Below are 19,949 nucleotides of genomic sequence, written 5' to 3'. Positions count from 1 at the left end.
CAGATATGAAATTGCCTAACTTGTTAGATAATAAGTAATACATGGTTATTATGGACCAGAGAAAAGTGCCATAGAAGACCAATAACTGTTTTTTTTAAGTCAAATGATTAACCATCATTGGAGCAATATTCAGTAACTACAGTTTTTAATAAATAGAAATTGGCAGATTTAAAAAGAGATATAGCAAAAGCACCAGCCTATTGTAGTTATTTGGAAAGACTTGCTGGAATCAAAAGGAAATCTGCATCTAGTCAGTACTTTCTAAGTATATAAACTTCAGTGACATTGCACTTCAAAGAAGTTATCATCTGCATATTGTAATGTGTATAGTTTTTAATAATTTTAATTGAAACCCTTTAACAACTCTTTGTACATTAATTTTAGTTGATTTCATTAATATTTACATAGGAATTGATTTTTATATTAGCAAAAATGTGTTGTATTTTGGTAAAATCTACTTATTTTCTCAGTGTGCTGTTTAATCTAAAGGAAAAACAAGAAACATAGCTATATCATGGCAGGCTTCAGTGTTACCTTGCTTCTAAAAGTGTCTTCTTTTTAATTTCTGTACATTTTATTGGCAGTTTAAAAATCAACACTCACGAGTAACCTCAGCATTTTAAAGGGAATATAACAGATCAGTCTTAATCTGACTGAGACATCAAACTATAATTATGAGGATATCAAAACTGGAACTGATTCTTTATTGATCATGGACTTAGTTTGTCTTTTTATACAAGACATCAGTTTGTAATAAGGTGTTGAAATAAAGGGCATTTCATATGAAACAACAAGCATTTGTAACCTATGCTATTCAAATTTAACTAAATTTGTATATAGCAATGCTGCCAAAATGATAATAGCTTGTTAGGATTAATTTAAAGTAAAAGACTTGATGCTTTTAATTTGTTGTGAAAAAGAAGAAAAATATATTTCCAATATTTTTGATGGCTGTTGTCTCTTGGGGGAAATAACACATTTTTAAATGTGATATTCTGTTTGTATAGGGAGATGGTCAGAATACTCTTTCTTGAGATATGCTGTGGAAAGAAGAGGCCAGAATGCAAGGAGAGAGCTCCCATGCTATTCAGTAATGTTTCTTATCTTGTCAAATAAGATATGACTGCAGACTATGGAGCAGAACAAATTAAATGTTTATCAGGTCCATATTCTTTCACAGCAGGTCATTAAAGAATCAGTTCAAATTAAAATTCTGGTTAAAAAACCCAAATATTTATTGTGTAAATTTTTTTTTTTACTTTTTTGACTAGAGTTTCAGAAATGTGTATATACTTGAACACATCCTTTGAACACAATCATAGCAATAAGCAAAACACAGAAATCAAGCCTTTATCATTAATTTGCGGTGTACTACTTTTTAAAAAAGTAATTATTTCCTTGTCATCAGCTATGTAATGTTTTTATTGATCACCATTTAGTCAGCATTCCAAAATTTTGTATATAAATAAAATTGTTTCTGAAGTAACACATGGAGAATAGATAATAAACTAATGCTCTTTAAAGCTCTGTGTAATTTTACTGACTTGGTTTTATATTGGTTATTAGATTGCTGGAGTTTTTCTGTCTCTGTTCTGTGACAATTGAGTTCTTGGATTTTTCTCTCTTTAAGTACTAGAGGATTATGCAGAACGTGTGAATTGCAAGTTAAGGTATAAGTCCACATAGTTAGTGTTCCCTGTTGCCAAGAAACACTTCTCAAAAGAGCATATGGTTCGTGAATCAGCAGCTGTGCTTTCACTGTGAATAGCAGGAGAGGGAGGAGGACCCTTTCAAATCAAAACCATTCTGGACTTTGATTGCTCTTAAAAACCAAGTTTTCCAGCTCTACATCCATCAACTATCCTGCTTTGTTGGGGTACTACATCCAAAAGACTACAGGTTTGGGTTCATGGGCATTGCTTTGGTAACAAACTAGAAATAACTTAGAAAGAATACACCACAAAAATAAGAGCAGTACAACATGCTTAAGCAAACATTTTTATTTAAAACCTACACTGTGTACATGTGAAATGAAACAACCAGGTTGAATCAATGCAATTTTAAGCTGCATCAATAGGCGCATAGTATCTGATCGAGGGAAGTTCTGCTTTGGTCAAACCTCACCTGGAATAATGATGTGTTTAGTTCTGGACAACAGAATTCAAGAAGGACATGGACAAGCTGAAACATTTTCCAGAGAAAGCTGACCAAAAATGTTCAAAAGTTTGGAAGCCAAGCTCTATGAGGAGTGGCTGAAGGAACTGTATATTTAGTTCCAAAAAAAAAGAAAGCTAAGGAGGGACATGATTCCATGTTTAAATCATAGAATCATTGAGTCGGAAGAGACCTTTGACGGCCATCTAGTCCAACTCCCTGCTAAGAAGCAGGAAAATCACATTCAAAGCACCCCCAACAGATGGCCATCCAGCCTGTTTAAAAGCTTCCAAAGAAGGAGCCTCCATCACACTTTGAGGCAGAGAGTTCCACTGCTGAACAGCTCTCACAGGGAGTTCTTCCTAATGTTTAGGTGGAATCTCCTTACCAGCAGTTTGAAGTCATTTTTCCGTGTCAGAGTCTCCAGGGCAGCAGAAAAAAAAGCTTGCTCCCTCCTCCCTATGACTTCCCCTCCCCCCCTATCAACCCCAGAGATTACTCTGGTCTGAAGACCAAAATTTGCTTGAAGTCCCTACCATCCGGACTTATCATTTGTCATCTACTAGGCAGAGAGCCTTCTCGATTGTAGCCCCTTATTTATGGAATGCCTTGCCGGTTGAAATTTGAACCATCCGAGACCTACTTGCATTTCAGAAAGCCTGTAAAACTTTTCTTTTCCGACAAGCTTTTGGTGGGTGAACAACTCAGGGCTATGTCTGTCCTCGCTGTTTATTGTGATTTTAAAGCTAATTGTATTGTTTTAATCTGCTTCTGTAAACCGAGCCAAATTGGGAGTAGCGGTATACAAATTAAATTAATTAATAAATAAAGTAAATATTTATACATGGTATGGTCCTCATCATGTCTCCTCTCAGCCTTCTTTTCTGCAGGCTAAACATGCCTGGTTCTTTAAGCCGCTCCTTATAGGGCTTGTTCTCCAGATCCTTGATCATTTTAGTCGCCCTCCTCTGGACACATTCCAGGTTGTCAACATCTCCCTTCAATCACAGTGCTCAGAACTGGACACAATATTCCAGGTGTGGTCTGACCAAGGCAGAATAGAGGGGTAGCATGACTTCCTTGGATATAGATACTAGACTCCTATTTATGCAGGCCAAAATTCCATTGGCTTTTTTTGACACTGCATGACATTGTTGGCTCACATTTAACTAGTCCACAAAGACTCCCAAGATCGTTTTTATGTGTACTGCTTTTAAGCCAGGCATCCCCCATTCTGTATCTTTGCATTTCATTTTTTCTGCCTAAGTTCAGTATCTTGCATTTGTCCCTGTTGAACTTCATTTTGTTAGTTTTGGCCCATCTCTCTAATCTGCCAAGATCATTTTGAATTCTGCTCCTGTCTTCTGGAGTATTGGCTATTCTTCCCAATTCGGTGTTATCTGCAAACTTGATGATCATACCTTTTAACCCTTCATCTAAGTCATTAATAAAGATGTTGAACAGGACCGGGCCAGGACGGAATCCTGCAGCACTCGGTCATCACTTCTTTCTAGGATGAAGAGAAAACATTGCTGAACAACATTTGAGTTCATTCACTTAACCAATTACAGATTCATCTAATCGTAGTTTTGCCTAGCTCACATTAGATTGATTTGCTTGCCAGAAGATCACGGGAAACCTTGTTGAAGGCCTTACTGAAATCCAGATGTGCTATATTGGAAAGGATGTCACATTAAGGAGAGGGACAAGCTTACTTTCTGCTGCTTAAGACTAGGACACAAACATTAGGAAGAAATTCCTGAAGGTAAGAGCTGTGAGCTGCAAGAATTGTGGGAGTTGAAGTTCAAAACACCTGGAGGACCAAGTTTGCCTATGCCTGTTATAGGTAGTGCCATTTTGCCAGGTTGTCCTTTGATCTGCCAACTCCAGTTCTGAGTCTGTTCATGGACTTCCAAGTCACCCATTCTTGGTTTGCCCCTGGAGGAAGATCCTCGTAGATCCTTTGTCAGGAGGACTTTGATTACGTTTTCTTGCCCTGATGAAGGGAGTTGGATTGGATGGCCTTAAGTATTTTCTGTTGGTCATGGGGGTTCTGTGTGGGAAGTTTGGCCCGATTCTGGCATTTGTGGGGTTCAGAATGCTTTTAGTTGTAGGTAAACTGTGAATCCCAGTGACTACAACTCCCAAATGTCAAGGTCTATTTCCCCCGAACTCCATCTGTGTTCATATTTGGGCGTATTGAGTGCTTGTGCCAAGTTTGGTCCAGATCCATCATTGTTTGAGTCCACAAACAATGATGGATGTAGGTGAACTACAACTCGCAAACTCAAGGTCCATGCCCACCAAACACTTCCAGTATTTTCTGTTGGTCATGGGAGCTCTGTGTACCTCCATCATTGATTGTAGGTGAACTATAAATCCCAGCAACTACAACTCCCAAATGACAAAATCATATTTTTTGGAGTGATAGTCACTCCTTGTGTTGTGAGACGTTTTGTTGCCAAATTTGGTGTGATTTCGTTCATTGGTTCTTTTGTTTTTAAGGTACTCATTATGCACAGAGCATATATATAGCTGTAGCACTGTTGTTCATTCGTTCAGTCGTCTCTGACTCTTCGTGACCTCATGGACCAGCCCACGCCAGAGCTTCCTGTCGCCCGTCACCACCCCCAACTCCTTCAAGGTCAGTCCAGTCACTTCAAGGATGCCATCCATCCATCTTGCCCTTGGTCAGCCCCTCTTCCTTTTACCTTCCACTTTCCCCTGCATAATTGTCTTCTCTAGGCTTTGCTGTCTCCTCATGATGTGGCCAAAGTACTTCAACTTTGTCTCTAGTATCCTTCCCTTCAGTGAGCAGTTGGGCTTTATTTCCTGGAGGATGGACTGGTTGGATCTTCTTGCAGTCCAAGGCACTCTCAGAAGTTTCCTCCAACACCACAGCTCAAAAGCATCTATCTTCCTTCGCTCAGCCTTCCCTAAGGTCCAGCTCTCACATCCGTAGGTGACTACAGGGAATACCATGGCTTTGACTAGGCGGATCTTTGTTGCCAGTCTGATGTCTCTACTCTTTACTATTTATTTGATGCATTTATTAACCGCCATTCTCAGCCCATTAGGGCGACTCATGGCGGTGTACAATACATATAAAGACAATTTACAAAAAGGCTAATTACAACAACATATAAACTATACGACAATTACAGACTACACTAAAAATCCGCTTCGTCTCATAGTGGAATCATAACCAGTCTCATATTCCTTGTTCCGTTCCAGTCATCTTTACCACATTGTTATAGCACTTAATTAAATGCCTTCTCGAACAGCCATGTCTTGAGGCTTTTTCGGAAGGACATGAGGGAGGGCGCCTGTCTGATTTCTGCAGGGAGAGTGTTCCACAGCCGGGGGGCCACCACCGAGAAGGCCCTCTCTCTCGTCCCCGCCAGACGTGCCTGTGAGGCAGGTGGGATCGAGAGAAGGGCCTCCCCAGACGATCTCAAGGTCCTCGTGGGCTCGTAGGCCAAGATGCGGTCCGAAAGGTATTTTGGGCCGGAACCGTTTAGGGCTTTGTAGGCCAAAACCAGCATCTTGAATTGGGTCCGGTAGCAAATCGGCAGCCAGTGGAGCTGGGACAACAAGGGCGTTGTGTGCTCCCTGCCACCCGCTCCAGTTAGTAACATGGCTGCCGCGCGCTGAACCAGCTGAAGCTTCCGGGCCGTCTTCAAGGGCAGCCCCACGTAGAGAGCGTTGCAGTAGTCATGGCGGGATGTGACCAGAGCGTGTACCACCGTGGCCAAGTCAGACTTCCCGAGATACGGGCGCAGCTGGCGCACGAGCCTGAGCTGTGCAAATGCTCCCCTGGTCACCGCTGAAACCTGGGGATCCAGGCTCAACGATGAGTCCAGGGTCACACCCAAGCTGCGAACCTGCGCCTTCAAGGGGAGTGCGACCCCATCCAGCACAGGCTGTAACCCTATACCCCGTTCGGCCTTGCGACTGACCAGGAGTACCTCTGTCTTGTCTGGATTTAATTTCAGTTTGTTCGCCCTCATCCAGACCGTTACAGCGGCCAGGCACCGGTTCAGGACCTCGACAGCCTCCTTAGTAGCAGGTGGAAAGGAGTGACAGAGTTGGACATCATCTGCGTACAGATGACACCGCACCCCGAAACTCCGGATGATCTCACCCAGCGGCTTCATGTAGATATTAAACAGCATGGGGGACAGTATGGAACCCTGTGGCACCCCACAAGTCAAAGGTTGTGGTGCGGAACAGGAGTCCCCCAATAACACCTTCTGGGTGCGGCCCTCCAGGAATGACTGGAGCCATTGCAAAGCAATGCCCCCAAGGCCCATTTCCGCAAGGCGCCCCAGAAGGATACCGTGGTCGACGGTATCGAAGGCCGCTGAGAGGTCCAGGAGCACCAACAGGGACACACTCCCCCGTCTAGCTCCCGGCGCAGATCATCCACTAAGGCGACCAAGACCGTCTCGGTACCATGTCCCGGTCTGAAACTATTTTATCGAGATTGGACATTGCTCTCCTCCCAAGAAGTAAGTGTCTTCTGATTTCCTAGCCACAGTCTGCATCTGCAGTAATCTTTGCGCCTAGAAATACAAAGTCTGTCACTGCCTCCATGTTTTCTCCCTCTATCTCCCAGTTGTCAATCATTCTTGTTGCCATAATCTTGTTTTTTTCTTTTTAATGTTTAACTGCAATCCAGCTTTTGCGCTTTCTTCTTTCACCTTGATTAGAAGGCTCCTCGGCTCCTCCTCACTTTCGGCCATCAAAGTGGTATCATCTGCATATCTAAGTTGTTATTGTTTCGTCTAGCAATTTTAACGCCAGCCTTGGATTCATCAAGCCCTGCACATCGCATGATGTGTTCTGCATACAAGTTGAATAGGTTGGGAGAGAGTATACACAAAGACTCCCAAGATCGTCCCGTCTTGGGTGGCCCTTCATGGTTTCACTCGCGACATCATTGAGGTGCTCAAGCTCCAGCGCCACGACAAGGCCGGAGTCTGATTTCTTACTGTATACTTTATTTATTCATTTACTCACTTACTTTATTTATTTATTTATTTTGAGCCCCCGGTGGCACAGTGGGTTAAAGCACTGAGCTGCTGAGCTTGTTGATCGAAAGGTCGCAGGTTCAATTCCGGGGAGCGGCGTGAGCTTCCGCTGTCAGACCTAGCTTCTGCCAACCTAGCAGTTCGAAAACATGCAACCTAGCAGTTCGAAAACCGGCGGGAAGGTAACGGCGCTCCATGCAGTCATGCCGGCCACATGACCTTGGAGGTGTCTACGGACAACGCTGGCTCTTCGGCTTAGAAATGGAGATGAGCACCACACCCCAGAGTCAGACATGACGACTTAATATCTGGGGACTACCTTTACCTTTACCTTTACCTTTATTTATTCATTCATTTACTATATATATATATATATATATATTTACTATATACAATATAATATAATATAATATATATAAAACCCAAATAGCTGTAGCACTAAGGAGCTGGAATTCTCTGTTGAGCTCAATCCTGAAAGATCCATTGAGAGAGCCCCACTGTTCTTGCCTTGCCTGGGGGCGGTGACGTCACCTCCTAGTGCTGCAGCCTGGCGGCGCTCTAGGAGACGCCCGTTCCCCTCCACTCTACGGCGACTTCCGCCTCTCCGCTTCCGCTTTCTGGCTGAAGGGGCCGAGCAGCAGAGTCCCTCCCGCCGCCATCATGATGAACAGCGGTGGGATCGGGGTGCCGCTCGGCTTCCCTTTGACCCCGACTTCGGTGATCCAAGTCACCAACTTGTCCTCGGCGGTGACCAGCGAGCAGATGAGGACCCTCTTCGGTTTCCTAGGCGACATCGAGGAGCTGCGCCTCTACCCTCCGGAGTAAGTGCGGCGGGCCTCTGCGGAGAGGGAAAGCGCCGAATGACCCGGATGCTCCCGCCGCCATCTTGCTTTCGGGCATTCGCCGGCTTCCTTCATAGAGCCGCTCTGCTTGAGTCGGGGGAGGGCTGCCCACAGTTAAGATGGCGGCCGGTGACGGTTTTTTTCCCCCCTGCCCCTTTTCCTGAGGCTCCTTGACCGTTTCTTTTCTGGGGGACGTCGAAGTCCTTCAATATAAACGTCGGCCTTCCCTCCAGGTGTTTTGGACTCCAGCTCCCACCATTCCTAACAGTCTCAGGCCCTTTCCTTTTCCCCCTCAGCCGCTTAAGCGGCTGAGGGGGAAATGGAAGGGGCCTGAGGCTGTTAGGAATGGTGGGAGCTGGAGTCCAAAACACCTGCAAGGCCCAAGTTGGCCCTTCCCTGGACTAGCATATGATAGGAATATCAAATAGGGTTAAATGGTTGTGCTAGGATCCAATTTGAGACTAACGGAAAAACGAAATGCAAAGATAGAGAATGGGGGATTCCTGGCTCGAGAGCAGTACGTGTGAAAAAGATCTTGGAGTCCTCGTGGACAACAAGTTAAACATGAGCCAACAATGTGATGTGGCGGCAAAAAAAAGCCAGTGGGATTTTGGCCTGCATCAATAGGAGCATAGTGTCTACGTCCAGGGAAGTCATGCTACCCCTCTATTCTGCTTTGGTTAGACCACACCTGGAATATTGTGTCCAATTCTGGGCACCACAATTCAAGAGAGATATTGACAAGCTGGAATGTGTCCAGAGGAGGGTGACTAAAATGATCAAGGGTCTGGAGAACAAGCCCTATGAGGAACGGCTTAAGGAGCTGGGCATGTTTAGCCTGAAGAAGAGAAGGCTGAGAGGGGATATGATAGCCATGTATAAATATGTGAGAGGAAGCCACAGGGAGGAGGGAGCAAGCTTGTTTTCTGCTTCCCTGGAGACTAGGACGCGGAACAATGGCTTCAAACTACAAGAGAGGAGATTCCATCTGAACATGAGGAAGAACTTCCTGACTGTGAGAGCCGTTCAGCAGTGGAACTCTCTGCCCCGGAGTGTGGTGGAGGCTCCTTCTTTGGAAGCTTTTAAACAGAGGCTGGATGGCCATCTGTCGGGGGTGATTTGAATGCAATATTCCTGCTTCTTGGCAGGGGGTTGGACTGGATGGCCCATGAGGTCTCTTCCAACTCTTTGATTCTATGATTCTATGATTCTAATTGGGATTAGAAATATCTAATATCTGCAACTCCCAAGTTCCCATCGATTGTAAGACTACTGATGAAAACAGCCCTTTGTTTGTAGAAATATTAAAAAGCACTACTGGCGATTCCAGGGTGCACTCCCAATTTTAAATGTGGGGGGGGGGGGGGAATGTGTGTCTTAGAATGGAAGAAATACAGCAAAATAATAGTATAATAATACACTTTATTTATAGCCTGCTACCATCTCCCCAAAGGGAACTTGGGGAGGCTAACATTATTATTATTTATTTATTTACTTTAAATAAATATTTACTTTAAATATATATTTATTTACTTTATTTATATACCACTTTTCTCAGCCCTCAGACGACTCAAAGCAGTGAACAACATCAATACAAAACATCACGAGACAAGTGTAGGGCAATCAAAAACAATTGTAACATAAATCATTAAACATCCGTATAACAATCATTAGCGCCTCAACAGTAAAATCAGAATCCAATCTCATCATCCATTATTCCGTATTCCTATGTTCAATTACACTGTTTAATCAAATGCTTGTTCAAACAGCCAGGTCTTCATGAGGCCAAGCCCAAAATAATACAACATAATAAACACACAATAAAAATACATCATAATCATAGAATCAAAGAGTTGGAAGAGACCTCATGGGCCATCCAGTCCAACCCCCTGCCAAGAAGCAGGAATATTGCATTCAAATCACCCCTGACAGATGGCCATCCAGCCTCTGTTTAAAAGCTTCCAAAGAAGGAGCCTCCACCACACTCCGGGGCAGAGAGTTCCACTGCTGAACGGCTCTCACAGTCAGGAAGTTCTTCCTCATGTTCAGATGGGATCTCCTCTCTTTTGTTATGAAATAACAAAATCAGCAATATAAAGCAGCATAGTAAAACCAGACACAGAGGGCGGGCCAAATGTAAGAGGTAAAATGTTAAAAAGTTAAAACTCTGAATGAGATAGGGATAAAAGTGCATTTTTAGGAGAGGAGCCCAACAGGGAGGAACCATGGGATTTAGCCATTTTTTTGCGGGAGGGGGGGGAGGGGGAGGGGAGATGCTTTATTCTGAGGGCAGCTATAGGCTAAGACAACCAGATGGGTTGTCTTAGTGGTCATTCTCCAAAAGCACAACGGAAGAGCCGGGTTTTTAGGTCTTTCTTAAATATTGCTTATGAAACGTCTAGAAGTTCTCAAAGAAATTTTAGACAGCAGCAAAGATCAGAGCCTGAGAATAGAGCATTTGGGGACATTATATCATAAGCCATTATATTTACATGACCTATTCATTCCACAGGAAAAATAAGGAATTAGATTGGGGTGGGAATAATGTGGGCCTTGAGATGACTGCAGTGTTCCTTCTGCTGATTTGACTTGCTGTCCAGCAGTATTTGGAAGGGCTGCATGATTCCCTTCTATAGACTAAATTGAATTTACGTAGTCCTATTGAATCAACATAAGACAGAGTTGTCTAGGGTCCTTCCAGGCTCCTTCCACACATCTGCATAAAATTCCACAATTTCCTCTTTGAACTGGAATATATGGCAGTGTGGACTCAGATAATTAAGTTCAAAGCAGATATTGTGGGGTTTGGCCTACCCACCATGTTTTTATTTTATTTCTTCATCATGTTACTTTGCATCTGTTTATTTCATTTTACCGATTTTCTGTATTTTATTTTGATGTTATTTGCTGTTTGTATTTTATTTTATTTTGCTGTACTATAATTCTGGGCTTGGCATCATGTTAGCCGCCCCAAGTCTCCATCATCATAAATAAAGATGATGATGATAATGATTATTATCCACCTTGATATTATGGGTTATATGACTGTGGAAGGGCCCTCAGACAGTTCCTATATCCTAGGTTTTCTGCTTTCACCTGGATTACATGAGTACTGCCAGACAATCTGGGATAGATACGAAACCTGGTATCAGATCCTGGGATATGGACCCTGTCTGGAAGGGTTCTGACTATAAATTGGGAAACTAAAGTTATGTTGGTTGTTTTGAGACTTTAAAATACACAGTGTATGGTTTAGTTGATTGACCAACATTGAATGAGGTACTTAAACGCAACACTGTTCATATAATCAATAGCTTCTAAAAGTAAATTCCAAGTGCAGACGGTCCTGTATTTTTCCATGGAGAAGTTACACACCACGCACTCACATACACACATATTTGTCAATAGTTTTCTGGGCTGTTGTGCGGTCAATTACATTAGATGGGCTAAATATAGTTTTTATATCATTTATTATTTATTCCAGAGAAATGAGCATTGTCAAACCCTAGTGCTTAGAGGAACAAATACACACATGAATGCACTGTTAATCTTCTTTCTATTTTGCAAAATCTCTTGCTTCTCAAATACAAATAGCTAAAAAATATATCACATAACTTCTTTTTTCTTTTTAAACAAGCTTTTTTTGGCCATCACTCCAGGACAATTAAAAGTGACAGTGATGATTTATAACGCTGTTTATGGCTTAGGTCCAGACTGTCTGAAATCCCATATCTCTCCATAAGAACATGCCTAAATCTTGTTATCCTTAGAGCTTTCCCTTACATGCCTACTTGTTGAAGACACCGGAAAAAAGCCTTCTTGGTTGTAGGTCCTAGTTATAGCCCTGAGTCCTAATGGAGGCTCAGCTACACCCTTCTCCACCCCACTTTCTTCCTACAGGCAAAGGCTTTTTTATTTTAATGCCCTTTCAGGTTTTAACTGGTTTGGGACAGATGAATAATAGGTATATTGTATTTTCTACTGAATGTTGAACTTCTTTGAAATTGCGTTAAATTAATTTGTAATTTTTTAAAATAGTTTTAAAATAGTTTTGACAGGTAAAGTTTTTTATACTTAAACAACCAATTGAAACAAATGTATTTCCCTTTACTGTAAGCTGCCTTGAATCCCATATTGGGAAAAAGAGAAGATAAAAAATAAGTAATAAATACCCAGTGCCAACAGATGGACAGACACCTGTCCTTTAGTGAAATGTTGAGTCAGTTGAATTGTATCAGATTTTCTCAGTTTGAAATGGAAATAATAAGTAGTGCAAACAGTAAGTGTGCCAGTGAAGCTAAAAGGATTACAGTGATACCTCAGCAAAAGAAATTAAATGTGACATACATTATTTCCCTTGCTGGGGTGTATGCCATACCAGGATAAACTGTTGGTTGAAGATGAATCCCATACTGAGAGTTAGGAAAAACCTAAACAAATTAATCAGCTATAGCTCTCATTAGGAATATGCCCTTTAAAAAGTGCTCCTTCAACTGTAGTTATTTTTGTTAATTATAAGTGAAGTATATCCTTTCATTACAGATATTCCACTAAGGTAATTTCAAAGTAAAACTTCAAATGTGTTCAAACATAATATTTAAACCAAATAGCTAAATCAGTTCACATTATTTAGAGCTCTAGGACCCTTTCAAACCAGACAATTACAGTGCTGTGATTCTACTTAAACTGCAATGACTGTATTCTATGAAATACTGGAATTTGTTGTTTGATGAGACTTTATAGAGTTCTCTGGTTGAGAATTCTGAATATCCTACCCTAAACTTTTGGGTCTCTGCATTATGTTTTTAACAGTTTATTTAATGTATTGTTGATGTGTTATGGTTTTATTATTTTTATTGATTTTAATGTATAATGCATATTAAATACTTACGTTTCTTGTGGCATTGAATTATTGTCAATTTGGAAGCTGCTTTGAGTCCCCTTTGGGGTTGAGATAGAGCAGAGTAAAAATAGAGTAAATTAATCAATCAATCCCAGAATTCCATAGTATGGAACCATATCAGATGAAATGGAATCATTGTACTGTATTATCATTCTGCAATGTGAAAGGACTCCTAGAAAAATTTCCCTGAAAATCCATATTCGTAGTAAAACGTTCTGTGTAGGGTTCTGGCAAGGATGCAGGAACCTTACTTTTCTATCTAGCATTGTGTTCCTTATCATATTAGGACAGGGTTAAGCAACGAGAAACCCATGGACCAGAGGCCCCCAGTTTGTGGCTCCCCAGACAACTCCCAATAGAACAGAAACACATGGCAAACAGGAAGAAAAGGAAGAACTATCCCTGTGCAGGCCCTTTCAACATCATTTACCAACCTGGTTCCTCTTTCCTTCCTGTATGCTGTGTGTTTCTGTCCCCTTGTATCTGTCTTCCTTTGCCTGAATTATGCAGACATTTTTGGCACCTAGGAGAGAAAGATGAATCAGACCCAACAGGGTAACTGAAGTGGCATGTGGAGATGATTCCTTCTCTTCCTGTGTGTCTTTTGTGACCTGGGAAAAGGAAGGGAAATACAGGGCAAAACAAACGTGTGGCCTACCTTCCAAACAACTTGTTTGCTCATCTCCTGAGAACGGAGCTGTCGTATTAATGTTCATATGGTAGCCACAACTTCAGGAATTGGGATAGAGTTTCAAACTTTCAATAATCAAAACCATGAATCTGAAATCTGCAAAAGTGGGAATCTGATTGTATATGTCTTGTGCCAGATCCAATTGGTGGATCAAAGGGTTCTAGGAAAAAACAACATATATCCTGCATGCCAAGAAAAGTAATCCAGCTGATTGATTAACTGTAGAATATAACATTTTTACCAGTCCTGTATCAACTAAGATTATACTGAAGAACATTCATTCACGTTGCATATTTTTACAGTTTGTAGCATTTTCTTTGGCTTGGGTAGGGCGAAAAAGGCAAAATAAAACTACAGTATCTAATTTCTTTTCTTTTTCTTTCAGCAATGCACCACTCGCTTTTTCCTCCAAAGTATGTTATATTAAGTTTCGAGAATCATCAAGTGTTGGTGTGGCCCAGCATCTAACAAACACGGTTTTTATTGACAGAGCTCTGATAGTTGTGCCCTGTGCAGAAGGTTGGTATTTCAGAAATGTTTTTGCTTTATTAGTCTCTGTTCTGTCAGTTTGTTGCCTTTTTTCCCCTACAGTAACTGGGATGGAATCAATATCATGTGTGTCTTTGCTTTTCTTGTAATGAAATTTTATTTGAGAGACATGGCAGTGATTACCATTTTTAAAAGGGAAGAAATTTGTTTTGATTTTTTTTGTCTAATATGTTTGGATATCTTCTCTTTGCAAAATATGGTTGCATTGCATTTATCTTTTGCAAGGACAAACAATTCTGCTTTCCCTAAAACTACACACTAGCAACTTCATCCTAAAATGAGCCTGCCATCTGCCTGATACAGTGGAATAATACAGAGTTAGGCAACACAGATGGAATTGAAGCTACAGCGGGAGTGTTGTGTGACATCTCTTTGAAACAATGGGAGTGAAAATACTACTTTCTTATCCTTATTGAAAGCTAAATTTCTCTCATGCCACTAATGCCTGTAATACAGGTATATTTTAGTTGAATACACAGGTGCCTTCCTGGGCATTACTTCTTTAAAACAATTGGTACCAGAAGAAGAAATAGCATGGAAATAATAGGAATAGATTCTTGCATCACAAAAGACAGCAATTCAACATGATGTGCATTTTTAAAAATTTGAATTAAAAAAGTATAAATGAAATAACTAGGTCAAGTCAGGTCTCGCATTAGTAAACAAAAACATTTTGAAATCTCTAGAGACCACTTGGAAGCTCCTTTGATGATCCATCCAGGGATGATTTTTTTCTTTCACCAGCTTTCACTTATGATTGCCATTTTAGTGACTAAAATTATCTATATACATGCTTCTCTAACATTCTGGGGATGATGGGAAGTGTATGGTGAGGCAAGTTTATCTCCTTTCTTCTTGTTTTGCTATTCATGCATGCTCAGTAAAGAATTCTGAAGGCAGCTTGCTTATTGTGCCTGTTAGCAGGCGCTCACCTTACCAGTAAGCTCAGCTAGAGCAGAATCCCGTTCTTTCAAAGTTCAAGCTTTTATTGCATGGTTTACTGCTGACATGTTGCTACAATTTTGCATTAAAATCTGTGTTTCTCCAGGCTTTATTCACTATCCTTCCAAAGCCAACTGTGCTAAAACAGCTTCCAACTATGAGGGAAAAGGGGAAGGGGCTTGAGGGGACATAAAAAGACTGCTGGAGACTTTATTAACTGAGGTATTCTTATAAATGAATTGGGATCATATTTTTTTCTAGGCACATTATTATATAGCACATTTATTAATAAGTTTGTACAAGACGTATTATTCAATCCCAATCATTTAGCACAAACTTTAGGTTGGAAGATTAGCAAATGGACTGTTCTCTGACTTTAATGGAGCATGCCAATATTTGTGTGAAATGGTGTTATTTTCAAAGTCGTACTGCAGAATATGTTCTACCATTATGCATGATGACATCATTGTATATTCAGCTAACCAGAGAATTTCTGTCATCGTTTTGACTGTATTAGCTGTATATACGAAACTGACTTCCAGTTTTATAGCCCAAGAAGAAAGTTATGTACTTAGCTACTGCTTTGTAGAGTGCTAGAGGTAGAGATTTCCCCCCGATAAACCTGTTTGAAGACAGGAAGATTCTCAAGAACATTCATCACATCCCGAAGTGCAGTTAATCCTTAATTGTTTGGGCAAAAATGAAAAGACAGGATTAGAACGGGGTGGAAATCACAGTGAAATTGTACTACCTTACATTTGCAGCAGACTAGGCCTGCAGGTGCAATGAACAAATAGGCATTGGAATTCAAATGGGAAGTCATAAAAAGGACAGGAAATTCTCTGGGTTCTGTGCCAACCTGTAGAAGTAACTAAGACAAGATATTTACAGGTTTAGGCCTTTAATCCAGTTGTTAGCCCAACTAGCATAAACCCATTAAATTGGTAAGAACATAGTAAGTCAGCACTTCTGCGAATTCCATTAACTTGAGAAGTGTATTTTCTGCCCTGGGGCTTTTTGCCCAAAGGGGGGGGGGAGAGGGGGGCTGGGAGGTCGGGGGGGAGGGGTTGAGACTGGATCTAGCTGGAAGTTCACAGAAACACCCAGTCCTGTGTAGGTTTTCTTCATTTTATGTTTAAAGGAAGACCTCTTCAAGAAATGGTGAGGCAGAATGATGTAAATGAGAACTGTGACCTTGATGAACTTTTTGTTCAGCCCCCAAATTTTTATAGTTGCAGAAAGTTAGACTTTGAAAATAATTCATACCTACAATTTACACATTTGCTGCATGTTGAAGAAATTTTTCATTGAACGGACAGTTCTCATCTTCTGCTCTTGAGCCAGCGGTATCCTTCTGTACCTCACATATAAAATATGAATTACTGCTCCTGAGGTGCCTAGGAGAGGATATCTACACTTTCTTCAGCTATAAAAGATATTGTCTGAAAAGTCATAAACATGGCCATGGAGGGCTGATTGAAATATGATAAATGCATGTAAATGCATGTTATTGAATTAGGTAGTTAGGAATTCCAGGACATAGCATATATACTCTTGTATCGGTCGGCCTCATTTATAAGTTGAGGCCAGGTTTGGGGGCCAGAATTATGGGGTATAACCCATGAGGGTCATTGCTGAATGCTACCGCCATTCCCCCCCCCCCTCCCCCGACAGACATTCAGATAGACGTGAAGCCGTGCCTTGGCAGAGAGAGTAAATGTGGTTGGTGCTTTTAGGTACTCCTGGAATGGACAGGTTCTTCTTGCCTTTTGCCATTCTACTCCGAGAAGGAGATAGTTCCTTTTTGGATAAGACTTAAGAAACTCACATTGACCTGTAGATAAGTCAACCCAGGTTTTTTGGGTTGACTTTTTGACCAATATTTCTACATGAGTTTATAGTATATATTCCAATAATATGAACTTTAGACATATTAGAGTATCCTTTTTCTAATCCAGAAGAGGTGAAAATATTTACTGGCACATTGGTAATGTTATTTTCTACATCAAAGGATTAATAGAATTCCATCTGCATGTCTTCAGAATTAAAAATACCTGTAATTTTCTTGCATTAATAATTACTTTACACAGTCATGTCCTAGTTAAGTATTAATAGAAATGTTTTAATGTGACAAATGTAACATTTATTTGTAAACATTTTTCCAAACATGCAAAAATTTCCCAGGTATACCTCAGTTAACAAAATAGATATGTTCCTTAGTTATACATTTTAAAACAGAAACTTTGGAGTGCCAGAAACAAAAATAGCATGGGAAGAGTAGGGATAGATTCCTGTACCACAGAAAAGAAATGTGGGCCAATATGTTTTAGCAAACTTGTCATGTGAACCTAACAATATGTGCATGTGCCATGAAACAACCATGTTAGGTAAGCCTTACATAAGCAATAAAAAACATTTTGAATCTTCTTGAAATCACTCGAAAGCTTCTTCCAAAATACATTTAAAGGAGATTCCATCTGAACATTAGGAAGAACTTCCTGACTGTGAGAGCCGTTCAGCAGTGGAACTCTCTGCCCCGGAGTGTGGTGGAGGCTCCTTCTTTGGAAGCTTTTAAGCAGAGGCTGGATGGCCATTTGTCAGGGGTGATTTGAATGCAATATTCCTGCTTCTTGGCAGGGGGTTGGACTGGATGGCCCATGAGGTCTCTTCCAACTCTTTGATTCTATGATTCTATGATTACTTTGCTTTCACCAGCCTCTACTTCTTAAATTATTTCTATTTGTGTAGTTTAATATTCAAGCCTATGGTTTTTGAACAAGTTGGTGGTATTTGGAGGGGCAGACTGATTTTTCATTTTCTTTCTGTTTTCTGTTCATACATTCTCACCAAGGGATTCTAGAGGCTGATGCTTTTTATCTCCCCTGTTGTAGGCAGGGTCACACAATTACATTAGGATCGGCTAGAGCAAAATCCTTTCCCCCCCAGCACAGTTGTACTTATAACTGCAGACACACTGTTGCAGCCTAACACCGAGAGTCTGTCCAGCCCTCTTTTATTGTCTTCTCAATGCTAACGCTACCTAAAACATCTTCCGGCTAGATAGAGGGCCAGAATAAAAGAGGGAGCTGGGCAAGCATTTTTTCTCACTTTGGAAAAAGGAGTTCCTTTGTCAAAGGCGGTGCCTATATAGCTGCTATACCATATTATCATATTCTTCTGTCAGAATATTTGATGTCTTTTAGCACCTTAGTGACCAAGTGTTAATTTGTGGGGTTTCAATGACATGCTTGCCAATATTTTGAAAAGTTGTCTCCATTTTTTATCTTTTAAAAAATTAAGTTGGGTGTACTTTTCTCCCCACTGTGGAGATGTATTATTTACTCAAATAAATGAGAAAAACCGAAAAGTTATACAGTATAGGAGGTTCTATTATTCAGTAGTTTAGTTTCTTACCTCTTAACCTTATCTAAACTCTTTAACAATTTAATACAGTTTTTGCTTAAGTATTGCTGCTTCTGTGAACTCTTTACTTAAGAACAGGAATGGAATGAAGCAAATTCAAGTAATGCACAAAATTTAATACATTTGTAGAACCTGGAGCACAAGTGGTGGAACAAGTGCACATCTCCATCTCTCTGTTCTTGGGATTGTATGTTCTGGCCAACACACTCCTTTTTCAAAGCAGATGTGCATGTATTTCAAGAAATTGGATGTTTTGTGAATATCCCTGTAACAGATACATCAAAAGAAGTAAATTGCTGTGTGTCGCATTGCTGCCTGAAACTGCTATTAATCTATTCATTCATTCTCTTGGTTTTAATTTCCCCCAACTTTCATTGGTGATTCAGGAGTTGTCTAGTGCTTTCAGAATGGTTTGTTCGGTTAAAGTAGAGATAACGTAAGCTTTTTTTTTTTAAAAAAAAAATCAAATTCTTGGCATTTTCCTGGTTTCATAGCAGTGTATTAGCAAACCATTATCAACATCTGGTGCCAAGAAAGTATTAGAAAACTATGTAATTTATTTGATAATTATCGTGCACTTTATTTAAAGAATTATGATTTGGGCCTAAGAAAGTTTTTAAAATTGTATTTTGCCCATCAAGAAGACTGCAGTTCTGCTGCTGATTTTTCTCAGTGTGGTATCACCTGGTGCCCTTCTTATTGAGTCTTCCTTACCTTCTTCTGGAGTTCCCTCTATCTCCCAAAAGCATGTGAAGAAATGGTTTCGTTTTTCATGTGGTTTTTTGTTTGTCTTTCTGTACTGTTTCTGATATGAAAATACAAGAAGTCTCCTTCCAGTTGGATTATTGTTGTTAGCAAGAGAAACCAAAGGAAATTACAAAAGGGTCCTCCCTGTCCCCCTCCCTGGACTTGCTCCCTGATTTGTCACCAGGCTGCCATGGGGAGTTAAGGTGGTGTTCCCCTATCATCTTCTCTTTGTTTAAAATGGCATGCTAGTAGGACAAGTTGACAGAAGAGAAGCATATATACATACATTAAAGTGATACATAGGCTGTTCATATTTTGAAATAAATGTTTAATATATAATTTATTCCTGAACCCTGAAATTATTTTGATATATGGTACTGATCGTGAATGCTATGTTTGGTTACAGTTTTCAGTTCTAAAGATGCTTATACATTAAACATTGTAATATGTGTAAATGCAAAAACACAAATAGAAAAAAGATTGTGAAATTTCTTTAACAGTAATCTCTACTCACATGCTAGAAAATGTGGAAGTGATGTATACTCCAAAGCAGAATAATGTGACCACTATCTCCCATTGCCACCTTTGTTCAGTCTCTACTGGCCAATCCAGGTGATTGGATTTAATGCTTCTATTGCTGAAGCATTTACTGTACAATAACAAGC

The 19,949-nt window shown here is 40.5% G+C and overlaps 1 protein-coding gene across 4 annotated transcripts in view; it reads left to right on the top strand.

The window, feature by feature from the left end:
* The first annotated feature begins 7,786 nt into the window (after positions 1-7,786).
* The window catches only part of SREK1 (splicing regulatory glutamic acid and lysine rich protein 1), a 37,633-nt gene continuing 25,470 nt past the window's right edge, over positions 7,787-19,949 (top strand). For 2 of the 4 annotated variants that reach the window (XM_060761577.2, XM_060761576.2), the window contains exons 1-2: positions 7,787-8,008; positions 14,009-14,142. In XM_060761577.2, the coding sequence (XP_060617560.2) occupies positions 7,848-8,008; positions 14,009-14,142 (295 nt within the window). In that variant the 5' untranslated portion in view covers positions 7,787-7,847. Of the gene's footprint in view, positions 8,009-14,008; positions 14,143-19,949 lie in introns of those variants that run through there. The other 2 variants (XM_067464578.1, XM_060761578.2) reach the window with 2 other exon arrangements.

Source organism: Anolis sagrei, chromosome 2, assembly GCF_037176765.1.
Source record: "Anolis sagrei isolate rAnoSag1 chromosome 2, rAnoSag1.mat, whole genome shotgun sequence".
NCBI lineage: Eukaryota > Metazoa > Chordata > Lepidosauria > Squamata > Dactyloidae > Anolis > Anolis sagrei.
The sequence above is the reverse complement of the archived record's forward strand: the minus strand, read 5'-3'. Positions and strand labels throughout refer to the sequence as shown.